The sequence below is a fragment of the Ruditapes philippinarum genome, unplaced genomic scaffold (genome assembly GCF_026571515.1).
Source record: "Ruditapes philippinarum isolate M1 unplaced genomic scaffold, ASM2657151v2 ctg833_1_1_1_1, whole genome shotgun sequence".
Taxonomy (NCBI): Eukaryota; Metazoa; Mollusca; class Bivalvia; order Venerida; family Veneridae; genus Ruditapes; species Ruditapes philippinarum.
The window spans coordinates 27,501-41,912 of NW_026853013.1; the positions used below are offsets into that span (position 1 = coordinate 27,501).

General features: G+C 32.0%; 1 protein-coding gene across 1 annotated transcript in view; it reads right to left on the reverse strand.

The window, feature by feature from the left end:
* The window catches only part of LOC132731579 (delta-1-pyrroline-5-carboxylate dehydrogenase, mitochondrial-like), a 35,909-nt gene that overhangs the window by 19,634 nt on the left and 1,863 nt on the right, over positions 1-14,412 (reverse strand). Inside the window, exons 2-8 of the mRNA XM_060717779.1 lie at positions 8,262-8,475; positions 7,340-7,387; positions 6,525-6,680; positions 5,469-5,549; positions 2,438-2,509; positions 1,653-1,727; positions 1,033-1,220 (exon numbers count right to left, since the gene is read on the reverse strand). Coding sequence (XP_060573762.1) covers positions 1,033-1,220; positions 1,653-1,727; positions 2,438-2,509; positions 5,469-5,549; positions 6,525-6,680; positions 7,340-7,387; positions 8,262-8,475 — 834 coding nt within the window. The remainder of the gene's footprint in view (positions 1-1,032; positions 1,221-1,652; positions 1,728-2,437; positions 2,510-5,468; positions 5,550-6,524; positions 6,681-7,339; positions 7,388-8,261; positions 8,476-14,412) is intronic.

Genomic DNA, 14,412 nt, shown 5'->3' on the forward strand with positions numbered 1-14,412 from the left:
GACAATATGCACAGCTAGACTTGGTACTGATCATTCCTGTAAAGTTTGGATGAAATTGCACCAGTAGTTTATGAGGAGTAGTCCGGACAAGCTTTTGTGTATCTGGCAACACACAGAAAAAGAAACCTTTTTATCAAAGGGCCATAACTCGGCCAAAAATCATTCAACCGGAAAACCCGTGCAATATGCGCAAGGACTTGAGCTACAGATCAATCCTGTAAAGTTTCATTGAAATTGCATGAGTGGTATAAGAGAAGTAGTCCCGACAAACTTTAAAATTAAAAATTATTAAAGGGCCATAACTCTGACAAAAATCATTGAACTGGAAAATGCTGACAATATGCACAACTAGACTTGGTACTGATCATTCCTGTAAAGTTTGGATGAAATTGCACCAGTAGTTTATGAGGAGTAGTCCGCACAACTAGACTTGGTACTGATCATTCCTGTAAAGTTTGGATGAAATTGCACCAGTAGTTTATGAGGAGTAGTCCGGACAACTTTTGTGACGGACGGACGGACAGACAGACGGACAGACGACGGAGATTCAGAAGTGATCCCTATATGTCGCCACTACTCCGTAGAGGCGACACAAAAACAATGCCATCTTGACATATATAAAATTGGTCCCATTGTCAAAATGATACTTTTGTCCTAATTTACATCTGTGCCATGTTTGGTGCCTTTCCCTTTTTCTTAATTCAGGCATTTGGTGTTACAAATTGCCTGGACTCCCTATTCATATAAAGAGGGAACAAAATCAGGACAACAAGGAGTAAGCAGGATTCGAACTCACAATGGAGAGTAAGAAGTTTGAAGACAAGCAGCTTTATCACCTGGCCACGGACATGGATATAACCTGACAAGTTGTTTCAAAATGTATGTAATGATACTGAAATGGGAAGAGGATGAATGATTTGGTATATCTCATTAGACAGGGCTTTAGCTAGTTAATTCATCAAGTAGTCTAAGATATCTTACAAACAGAAGTTATCTAAACATGCAAGAAAAATAAAGAATCTTCATATTTACCCTACACTTCCGGTGAAGTTTATTCCCGCTAAATCTGGTGAAGCAGTTACCGTATCGCCAAACACCGGTCCATCAGCCGGTATAAAGTTGATCACACCAGCAGGAAGACCGGCTTCTCTGTAAATCTCATATACTGTATAGTTTGATAACATGGCTGTATCAGATGGCTTCCACAGGCTTACATTTCCCTGTATACAATCAATTATATACAGATTAACAGTTATTTCTTGTTATAAACATTTCAGTATGCTGCATAGAGGATATTGAATGAGCGAAAAGTTTAATACTGAATTTATTGAACGAGTTGAATAAAATTATATTATGCAAGCCTCTGGCAAAACTAAATGTATAGACAAGTTATTAGAAAAGGTCACAAAATCTATGTCTCAGCAACCTTGAAGTTGAACTCTTTCAAACAATTTCAAGGGTAGGCATTCATCCATGGTAACTAAATACAAGTCTATAAATTAGATATTTGACAAACAAGACAACAATGCTTGTCTGTTAAAAATTTTACACTTTGAAGGGGCATATCTCATAAAACTTATTTTGGGCAAAAAATTGAATAAAGGGCTATGATAAAGTTTTTGCATGGGCTATTTTGGTAGACAATAACGTACCATTAAAGCTGGTGCTGCTGGTAGATGCCCTCCTATAGCTGTAAAGTTGAACGGTGTAACAGCTGCCCAAAATCCCTGAAAATAAAAACAGTGATTACAATATAAGTTTGTCGTTTATTATGGCAAACTGTAATACTCTCTTGTTCTATGGACACAAAAATTAAATATACATTTTTATCAACATATAATAGGTATTTTTAAAATGAACAAAATATTTTTTTATAATATTACAAAGTACACATGAAGTATTGTTATGCATTTCAGGTAAGACAAAACTAACATATTAATTTTGGTCTTTTTTTGAACAGGAAAAAATAAAACATACACTACCCATTTTCGATGAGAAATAATATATCAATTTTTTTGGCAAGTAAAGAATTAACTTTTCTTCATCTGACTTATTAGTATGCCTCTATTATTAATTCATAATTGAAGAAAAAAATACTAGTATGTCCATATTCTTTAAGTATAGGTTAAAGTACATATTTACAAAATAAATTGGTCAGCCACGGTGCAGCCTCGTGACTAAATTAATTTTGTAAATACGTACTAATAAATTTTAACCAGCTTAGTGTTTTAAATTAGTTTCATAAACAGTTGATTTACTTGACTGATTAACAGTTTGCCGATTTACTAAAATAAATGTGTTTCGATTCGTTTGAAATACTGCAATCCTATTGGACAAAAAATAATTTTATATACTAATAACTGTAAACATTTTAAGTTCATATTAATGTTGATAACTTCTTGAATATAATAATAATTAATTAGATGTATTAAAGTACCTCAACACCTCTGTATCTAACTGTGTTTGTCTCTTCTGGGCTAGGACTAAGTGGCTGGTATTTTGTTAACTCCTGGGGAAAAAATATAAGAAAGTTGTTTCTTTTTATGCATCAAATAAAATACATTTCATGTTTAAATAACTGTTATTTTCATATTTACCTTATGAACAAGTTAACAAAAACGTTAATTTATTATATACTTACAAATGAAATATTGGGAAATATTGATGAAATAAAATGCGTACTTTCATTTTCCGTATTTTCACTGTAAAAATTTATTTTTCACTGCAGTGAAACATATTTTCCGTATTTTCACTGGTGTCTTGCCGGACTACTTTCTTTTAAATTCTGCCAGTACACAAAATTTAAGGGAAAGTCTTTCAAATTTTAATGTCAAAAAAGAGAAAAATGTATATAATAAACAGAAAATTCAAGTTTTTTCTATAAATTCATGATTTATTTTCATCTTGTGGCATGAAAATTACCATATTTCACTTGTGGCTACCGCCACTCATGAAATATTTTATTTTCATACCACTCGATGAAAATAAATCATGTATTTACAGACAAAACTTGAATATCCTCTATATATGTTTTCTATCTCTGCAACAATTGTCAATATACATAAAAATGTGCGTGTTTGTCATTGTATTTTCCCCCCTGTTAATAAGCATTGAAATGTGTGTTTGTACAGGTGAATTTGGTTGTCCCATTATTTGTTTATTTTACCTAAAAAAATTTTTGTTATATATCTCATATCAAGGAAATCAATCCACTTAACTGGCTTATCTATATAACTTACCAGTAATTATATATTTCTTCATAAGTGACCTCCTGAATCAGCAGAGAGAAAGAAACAACCATTTGACTCATCAGGGGCGTAGCTAGGGCATGAAAAAATATACGCAAAGCGAGGCACGAAGTGCCAAGAGGGGGAGCGTGAGGGAGGGTGTGTCCCCCTCCCGCTGGTGGGGGTACGGGGGGTCTCCCCCGGAAATTTTGAAAAATTATATGTTAAATTGTGGGCTCTGGCATGTCTTGAAGCACCTTTTGCACGTAAAGCATGAAGCATTTTCAAGTCATTTTTTCCCCATAAATTGATAAACATATAGCTGCTTGTTTTACTTTCTAACTTTTTTCATTATAACTTTGTACAGATTTGTAAAGAAAAAGGCAGTGTACGCCTTGTAGTTTTCTTATCTTACACGTGCATATAAACATACACAAACATTTTTCGATGTGAAGTTTAATTAAGGATGCAGATCATGAAATTGGTTTATGTATGAATGCCCGTTCAAATGTAAAACGCATTTATCAGATAACAAGTTTTTTTTTAGCATTTCTCGTCAAATCAGTTTGGTGAGAACGGCTTATCTCTTAAGCCTTCAGTCTTATTTATCCAAGTGTATGAATTATTTCCAAATGCACAAGAAAAATTATACTCTGAGAACACTTCTATTCCATCGTAAGAAAGTACGGAAATTACCAGATACAACGAGATATTAAATGGTCTAATGATCACTCTATAGGTCTCCTCAGGCGGTGATGAGAAAGTAACGGACTTACTCATAGATATATTTTGTTGCCCACAAAAAATATGGCCGGCTCTTGTGATGGAATTCATGTGTTCTTTTGAGTTTGTGTGCCGATTAACGACTTTTCTTGCGTTGCTCCAGTCAATCAACGGACGAGCAAAAACCACATTTTCAGCTGCATTAAAGGCGAAACATGGAGCACAAAATACCCCATCAAATAAAAGGATGTACCTTAAGTAGATGGGTGCTTTTTTCGAGTTCTCTGAGAGGTGCAACCCAACCTGTATGTGGCTCGAACCGTTCGGCGAGGACTACATTTTTTTAGAATCTGGCATTCTTAGTCGGCTTCTGATATTAATACTTCCGATATCCAGGAATTGTGCTCCCAGGGAGCTTCTAGAGGTTGTCGAGGGGAGAAGAAGCAGGGGGAGACAAAGAGGTGAAGGTGGGCGGAGAAGAAGGGGGAGAAGGAGGCACGACATAGTTGTCTGATTTGCTGATCACAGGAGGGTCACATGCCAGGTCTTGTGAATTCTTTTTAGTTTCTACCTGGTCAGATTCATTATCGACTTGAATAGGGTCCTGTTTTAGGACCATAAAAAGGGTCGCTTGTCCTGGAATTTGGCGGCTGTTTCTATTCATTTTGACAACTAATTACACACCAAAAATTAAATTTTGCCCCAAGTTGATGATTTTTAAAATCTTGATCTAGACCTTAAAAGATTTAAAGTCGTTTTAAAAAAGAGCTATTCCAAAGGAAACGATTTAGAAAGGATTGGTCTAAATCTTTAAGAAAAGTCTTAATAATCTTTATTTTCTGAGAATTTAACCAACGATAAGTTATTATGAGCCTAGTTTGTAGATAAATTAATGCTGAGCTTTTCATTTATCTCTGTGCAATAAGTTTGTAAATGCTTCGAGTTAACGAAAAACTTAAATTTCTATTGCACATATATAACGATAATTACTAGAAATGTCATACGATAGAGTGACGCAATCATAGTTTACACTTTGTAGTAAACAGTATGACGCCTGAAATGGAGATCTAAATCTATTGCGATAAAACCATTAAAACTTAGATTTTCTCAACCTTCTTTTTTTACCTTCGGAATTTTTTATACGCAATTGCGTATTGTGCGTAATGGAAGCTACGCCCTTGCTCATGGTGGTAATCAATTGTCACAGAGAAATATCAGCCCCGCCCAAGGATCAAACTGAAGATCCCGGCTTCCTATTCTAAGTCTCTCTCTATAAAGCCAAGTCGACTGACATTATTGTCATAGAAATTCTGACAGAATGTTTTATCAATCACCAGCTAGTGTGTACCCTTACATTTTACTTGACTATTTGTCTCCATAAATTTAACATTATCTTAATTTGTTACATAACCTAGGATGTCTCTAGCTTTACTTACAAGTTTAGGAAAACCTCTGGGATATCTCTAAACTCAAGATGTAAACCACACAAAAGAGAATAACATGGTTTGTTATACTTACTCTAGCAAATTGTACATTAAATCTGAGGAAATCTATCAATTCAGCTGCAGCATCTATTTCAGCTTGCCAAATGTTCTTTGCCTGAAAAATATGTTCAAAAAATAATCATACCATTCAAACAACACTAACCTATTTCAGCCTTTGCCTTGTTATTTTTTTCTTTTTCTTTTTTTCTTTTCTTTTTATGGGTTTTATGTCGCATTAAAACAGTAAAGGTCATATGGCAACGTTCCAGCTTTACTGGTAGAAGAAGACCTCAGGTGCCCTTCAATGCATTATTTCAGGCACAAACAAGCAGCTGAGTAGAGAAATACCGACAATCTGTAAGCTAGCTGGATTGCTTCCTCACATGAAAGAATCTAAAGTCCCTATTGGGATTCAAACCCACAGTAGTGAGGGGCAAATGTTTTGAAGACCACTTGTTCACCAACGGCCCTCCTTACCTTGTTATATAGGCTTCTCAAGGAATTATATGTATCCAATTTTAAACTTGGAACATAAAATTACTAAAACTGAGCAAAATGTCAAGACTGCCTTCTCTATGCTGAATGCAAAGGCCTGTAATTATTGTTGCTAGGACTTAAAATGAGTACTAATATAAACACACATTATATTCATAAATATGGCTCTGTCACTTTGCCCATATCTTAAGCTGGGTGAAACACATTTTCTCATATCTGAGCATTAAGTCCGCCTATTTGGCTTTACTGGGTAACTAACCATTAATTACCAATTTCTCAACATGTGACTGACAACTAAACCAATATGATTTCTGACTCAATGTTTATGATCCACAGTTACAGAGCAATTTCACCTTACCCGAGGATCAAACTAGCAACTCCTGGATTCAACCCCTGGTATCAAATCCGATACTCTCCCTATTGAGCTAATTGGGCAGATTTGAACAATTCTCAAGTAAGATTCCTTGAACTAATCAATTCCAATGTCATGTTAGGAAACATAACCCTGGTTGTGTATGGATCAAAGACACAGTAAACAGGCAGACACTTTAACCAATAGGCCATTTTTAATGTCCAAAATTTATGCTATTCATACCTGACCCAGCATAGTTGTGGCTAAAAGGTCATATCTGTATTTGGTTGCCATTAGTTCAGCTGCTCTAGCGAAGATTTCTGCTCTCTTCTCTAGCGGTGTTCTCTCCCAAGCTTTCCTAGCTGCTAAACTGTTAGCTATACCTTTGTTGACAATGTCCTAAAAATATAACATTGAACAATGTCCTAAAACTATAACATCAAACTAGAAGTTGGTTGACTGATCAATGTTAAAGACTTAGTCAGTCTTAACAAAATTTTAGAAATTAAGTACTATAACTACAAGCAAACACTATAAAAATGTCATTATTTATTTATATAAGCAGACACTATATGTAATTCTGGTAAAACTTGAAATGTGTCTAATGCTTAGGACATGGATGGCCATACATTTGACAGTTTTTAAAGTCTAAAGTTGGACATAAAACCTTACAGCTGGATGAATAGACATTACATGACAAAAGGGAAAATCTTTATGCTATACCTACCCATGTAGTGTAGTTATGAATATTTCTTTTTTCAAGCAACAACATTGTAAGGTATTAAGATGATGGTTTACTGATGCTGCTACTCCATCTATTATTTCAGACATATGACAGGAAAACTATTCTTCAATAAGCAAGTTGAATAGCTTTGTTATATGAAAGATCTCGCAGAGCGATCAGGAACCAAGGGACGAGTCACTGATATGAAGCAATTTTTGTATGAATATATGTATGTAACTATACTTTATAATGATGTGATAAAATTTCTCATCAATCTTAAAAGTGAGCACCACTCGGGTTTCAAATATTCATATATACAATTTAATTTGCTTACCTTTGTTGCATATGAAAAAGTGGCTATTTTTCTGTGATGGTCAAATGGCTGAAATGATAAAAATAGTAAATACATTCTCTTGAAATTATGTTATCATTGCTTGCAAAATGGCAAATCATATATCAAGTGTATGTATCTTTAAGCAACTCTCCCATGCACATGGTGGTTTGTGTGTCATCATAAGATAACAATGCACCATGGGTAAATATATTTACATGAAACTAGAAAACTTAAGACGATGTGCTCCCAGAAATACCTGCTAAATAAAATGTGTGCCCTTTATCATGCTACATGTATGATTTTAATTCTATCAAAATATAACAAATCTACACCCAAGTCCTTTTTTATGTGATTTTATAAACAAAACTTATTTGGTACATTCAGTGCTTCTTTTTTCTTTAAAAGACATGGTAGCAAGGCACATTAAGAGGGAAAATTGTGTCGTCAAGAGAAAAAAGGGAAATTAAGAAGCAGATATAAAACAGTCCAAATTAATGCTTTGACATTACCATTATCTCTTTATAATACAATGCCCCGCTCTGTTCCTATTGTTGTGATAAAGAGGATTATTATTTTTATTACTTTTGAGGTGAATCTTCTTAGAAATAGTGGGAAAATTAAAATACTCTTTTGAGAGGGGAATACATTGTAGTGCCCTAAAAGGCCTGCAAATAGCACTACCATTAATATTAATTACTTATTTAAACAAAATAAAACTGTTCAAAACATGAGTTACTTTGCTGCCATAGCATATAAACTTGTTTAAAGCAGTAACTTTATCAAAAAAATTCAAAATATTCAAGGGAGTAATTCCATAATTTAAATAAATACTATATAATATAATAAAAATTAACATTTTGCAACAGCAAAATTAGACAAATCTCAGTCCAATACTAAATATTAAACCTATTTAAGAACTTACACAAACTTGACTGTGAACATCTTTAGTGCGAATCTCTTCATCACCTATCACAATTGGAATATCTCTGACTTTACCATCATAACTTTTTATCTTGTCTTCAAGGAGTTGTCTTTCCTTGGTTCCAGGAGCATATGTTGGCATTGGTTCATTTTTGGCCACATATGTATCAAAGTTAAAGGCCCCTGATGACAAACCCCTTACATATACAAGATTTCTGAAACAAAAAAGAGATTACAGAAATTTACTTCAGCTTGTAAAAGGCATACTATGCCTCAAATATAAATTATTCTTTAAAAAGGTCTCACATGTGTTTAATAATTTAAAATTATGCTTTAATAATTGATTTAGAGCAATTGTTAAACGTTTAACAACTGATGAAAGTAGCCCTGTATGTTCAGTAATGGGTAGTAAAGGTAGCAAAAATGTAAAGAAAGTAGTATTATGTCTATCATACAAAATACTTAATCACTATAATTATGCTAATTGCTATAGAGCAAAAGAAGCAAATGATGGCTTAGCTATAATTGGCCAATGTCAGAGTAACTTTTCTGAAAACTGTAACAGGATAAAGAAATAAAAAAGTTTTTGAGAAATAAAAATGATAGCATTTCATTGAATAAATGGGCCTTTTAAATCCTGCAAACTAAGTGTAATGGCATTCTGCAAACTCAGTGTAGTGTAATGACCTCGCTGAGTTTTTTAATAGTCTGAACAGTCCATTATAATTGTGAGGGATTTCTATATCAAAATGATAAAATCAAACAGCAAAAGAACAGTCAAGTCAATAAGACTTCACATAATATACAGACTGGCCTAACTCAATGCTAATGGCATATTTTTACCAAATTTTGATTCGTTTCAGCTGCAAGGGTTTAAAATAATGTGTTCATGGCATCTGTTGAGAAGTGCATATCAATCAAAACAACTATCAGAAATATTATGCAGAAATACCATTTATATCCTCAACTTCCTTTACATATTCAAAGTGAATTAATCACATACAGCAGCTGTTGGTTCAAATCCCATCAAGCTTAATTCAGCTATATCTATTACTTTAAATAAATTAATTGAAGTTGCTACATGACTTCAATCTTCTGAGATATATATGAGCCGCGTCATGACAAAAACAACATAATGGGTTTGCGACCAGCATGGATCCAGACCAGCCTGCGCATCAGCGCAGTCTGATCAGGATCCATGCTGTTCGCTTACCAACCCTACTACAAATAGAGAAACTGATAGCGAACAGCATGGATCCTGATCAGACTGGTCTGGATCCATGCTAGTCGCAAACCCATTATGTTGGTTTTGTCAAGACGCGGCTCATATATAGGCTGTAAAAATAGCACTGACATTAATATAGTTAATTTAAATTACATGTAATTTTATAAACATAATAATACTGTTCAAAACATCATCAGTTACTTTGCTATCATAGCGCTTTTTGTAACAACACATGTTCAAAAATGTAGCTTTATTAGTTTATTAAAAATGTTCAAATAATCAAGAGTAATTTAGTAATTTAAACATATTCTATATGATATCATAAAAATTAAAATTCTGTTCATTATGACATCATATTTTAATACTGAAATCCCTGATACTTTTGACAAGACTGGTCAATTTAATTGAAAGCTAGGTAAATCCATTTGACAAGGTCAGCAGGTAAAATGGTTAAAAAGCAGTCTTCTAGTTTATGACATCTTACAGGTTCAAGTTACTCATTTATAACAAAAACTGTTATTCTAAAATATACAATTATTCAAAAATAAAGTGATATGGGTATTATAATAATGAATGAAATCGGATCTTTATTCACATTATTTATTCACTAAACAGTTTTTTCAAGAAGAAAATGAAGATGATATGTACATTTGTATATATATTAAACAGACATGATACAGCCTGTACGAAAAATCAGCATGGTTTTTATGAAAAACAGGACCGATTCAGGCCTGTTTTGAACCAGAATTGGCAAAATCAGGGTGAAATAGACATGGACCCTGAATTTTCAAGAAATCTCACATGGGAATTCAGGTTTTTTCTACCCTGACATTGTCTTCATTTTGGTAAAAGTCAGGGTGGAAGCAGGAATATTTGCACTTTGAAAATATTTTGACACCGATTTTACTGACTTGGAGAAATATAAACAAAATCTACCCAGATATTTCAATGTTAGAAAATTTTCAAGAACCAGTTTCAATACAGTCTTAAAAGTTCTTCATTTCCAGCCTGATTTTTCTTAGAGTTATTAGAAATGAATATTGTAATACACTATTAGTACAGTTTACATTGTTGTTCAGATAAAATTGAATTTTTAGTTCAGAAGAAAATATATTATAATGTCTTTTTCTGGAAAGTTTCAGTTGATTTATGGTAAACTCCATTTAACAAAAAATCTTTTCATTTACTGAATTATTCTTTGTTTTTGTTTTTTTTTTAAATTATGTAGATTATTTAGCTCAACATGATTTATTGTTATCTATAAAATTGATAATTGTCACTGGTAATTGATTGTATTTATATTTAACTTATGATAAAAAAATATTATTTAATGCATTAATTGGTCAGCAATAAGTAATGTACAAGATTTTTAGTTTATATCCATCATCTCACAATCTGTACAGAATCTCCTACTTCTAAGGTCAGCTTTCAGTTTATATAAACAAATAACCTTCAAGTGGAACTTTTTGCAGTATTTCAAAATACTATATGTTAAACTGGGCTATCTGGCAGATGAAAATAGAGAAGTTACCACAAATTGACTGACATCCAGAGCAAATATCACACCCTGAAAATTATTTCCAGCATGGTCATTTTCTTTAGAAAGATTGGAGGCTTTAGTTGTGATTTTAATTCAAATAAATCAACTTACAATTATATATTAATACATAAATGAGTTTTGATAATTACATAGAAAATGAGATTTGAGAATTCAACAACCCCAGCTATACAGAACTTTCTTGGGAAATTTATTGTGAAATTTATATATAACATGGAGCATAATAGATGTGTTAAACTTCGTTATTCAATTTGAAAAAATGGAGGGAGATATTAAGCAGGCAATTGTAACAGATAAATGGTAAGTTATAATTGAATTACAGTTCTTAATATTTTTAATTTTTCATAAAATTATGAATTCTGTAAGCTCATTATTCAAAAAAGATTTTAAATAACTTTCGAAGAAACCTGTTTTAAAATATGGAGGGAAAATGAAATCATTCTTAATTTTTCTAAATAAGCTATACATTGTGATCATTCCATTTTAGAAAAAAAAAACTGAAGTCTTAAAATTAAAATGTAATAAAAATTATGACATGATTGCATATTTGTTTTTTTCAACTTCCAAAATTTAGGTTGAAGCCAAATAGCTCAGTAACATGTGACAAGAGGATGAAGAAGATGAAAATGGTGTAGTTGGAACAAAAGAATACAATAGAAGAAATATTACTGGTAATTTTTAATTTTTTCATTTTCTATTAAAATTAGTTTCAGTTTTAATTATTAAAAGTATTCATTCAGGCAAATTTTATAGAATTATTGACTTCATAAAGTCAGTGCATATATGTTTATAATGCTGTAGCTTCTTTAAAATAATTTCATCAATCATTTGTTCTTTTGATGTTTTGATTGCAATTAATGAAATATTTTATTATTATACCTTTAAAACTATATTAAGGTGTTACATTTTCTTTTAGATTAATATATAAATTGAAAGTTGACTATAGCATATTCCTACACTGCTTTCATATGTTTACAGATTGTGTAGTCCAGAGACTATAGTGTGGAATTATGTAATACAGTGTGCAGCTACCTGGAAATATCAAACAAGAATGACATTTGAAATGTATTTAATTGTATAAAAATCAAATACAGAGAAGTGAAAAAAAAATCTCAATTATTATCTTGTCAAATATCAAAAAGAACAGGAATCTGGGTGGATTTTTATTTTAATTTCAGGGTGGGATTTGCAAAATATTGGGGCGGGATAATAACAGGAGGAAAAAAGTCTGTCCTGACTTTTTAAACAGAAATCAGGGTGAATTCATAATGGCTCATTTAAATATTTCAAATTAATCCCACCCTGAAATTGCTCTTAATTTAACTAGAAGTAAATCTATTTTTAGAAATCTGTGTGAATGAAAATTCTGCCCTGGATTTCTATTTCGGGGTGGTATTTTTTCTGGCTCATTTAAATATTTCGTTGAATCCACCCTGAAAACACTATATATTGTATACTACAAAATCTAAAAATAGATTTCTGTCTCCTCTAAAGTCCACTGAATAGCTTAAAAATCCTGGCTGGGAATATATTTCTGATCCCATGTCAAATCAGGGTGTAGTCAGGGTAGGCATTTTCGTACAGGAGTCATGGGCCAACTATATGTGTAATATAATTACTTATATGGTAAAGTTAAATTAAGTTTTCACAAGGATATGTTACTGTACTAATATTTAGTTTATAATTTATTCATTTATACTTATTTTTGTTGAATCTCTTCTCATTTATATGGTATCTTAAAGTAATGATACTTATATCCTAGAGCTGTTTTTTCTATACATTGTAAAAATAATTGTTACTTTAAACTTCTATACCTTGTAAAATAATTGTTACTTTAAACTTTTGTGTATGAAATTCCATCAAGAAGTTGAAAGTTTTATCTGATATACAAAATTTACCCTTTCTGAAGAATACTTCATCTCAAAGTTGTAACAAATAGCTGGTACTTCCAGATCTTTCAAAACCTTTAAGTGCTTAATATTAATTTCAGCTTGATATTCAAAATGTACTCTTGAAATAAAATTGACTAAAGAAGAAATAGTGCAACAGCCTTTCAGAGGGCCAATATACAATTTAGATACTAGTACATCTTATTTATGGGTCGAGAGCAAATAAATGTTGTTTCTTCTTTATTTTATAGTAATCTTTTCTTTCAGATAAGATTCACTTGAAATGCAACATTATCTTCAAATTTAAAATACTACAATAAAAGCTGAAAGCTGGAGATTTAAAGGGTATACTTTTGCTAAAAGTAAGAGTGCACGGGGAGGGGGGAGGGTGTAATATTCCCTTAGAGATATATGCCACAAAAATGGCTGGAAAACAAAACAACAATTAATGTAAATCCCCATTTAAGTCATATTTAATTAATATGCTTATTTATAAAGTATAAATTTATAAATATTTTAACTGATGAAACATTTAGCCCTAAGGTTTTAACCAATATAAAACTAAGAGGTTTAAAAGGCATGGTAATGACCGTAATCAAACCTTTACAGGGTACAGACATCCAATGCCAAAATTCAAAGACTTTTTAAGCACTATTTAAGCATGTTTTCCCATTTTTCAAGCACATTTGTTGCACATATACATGTACCAACACAATCTTCAACCTATTATGGATAGTTTGTTCACCATTTTTTGTTGAATACACATTTTCTGACATTATAGAAGAACAACAAAGGGTGCATCAAATACAGATTAGTTCAAAACAACTGCAATTTGTCCACTTACTGTTACCTTGAGTAAACATTTCATTGATTTTGATACTAAATTTGATCTTTTTTTTATTTTGTTAACCGTTGATTTTTATCAAAACAATGTCATTCTGTGATTCAAACATTTTCAAGCACATTTTAGCAATTTAAGCACTTTTGAAGCACTTTTCAAGAGAGTTATCAAATTCAAGGACTTTTAAGCACTTTTTTACATTTTTAAGCACTTTTTAAGAAAGAGACTCAAATTTAAGCACTTTTTAAGACTGTACGAACCCTGCTTTGGCATTTTCAGCAAACTGCATTGTAACAAACCCTCGCCCTTTCCAGCCCAAATCTCGGATCATTTAAAAACCAGTAGCAAGTTATTCTGTTTTTATATGCCACGCTAATTTCCAGTCCAAATTGAATGACTTGACAGTTTCAAGCACAAAATATTACTAAGTACAGGTTTTTTAACATTGTGACCCAAGCAAATTGCTCCAATTGTTACCCAAGATTTTTGTTGCAGATAGATTAACCACTATAATCCACTAGTCCACCTGACCAATTCCTTACAAAAAATTCAGCAAATCAGAAAATTTTAAAGCTAGTAAAAATTAACTTTTACAACAATTGTGTAATTTGTATTACTAGTATCTATTAGGAAAAATTA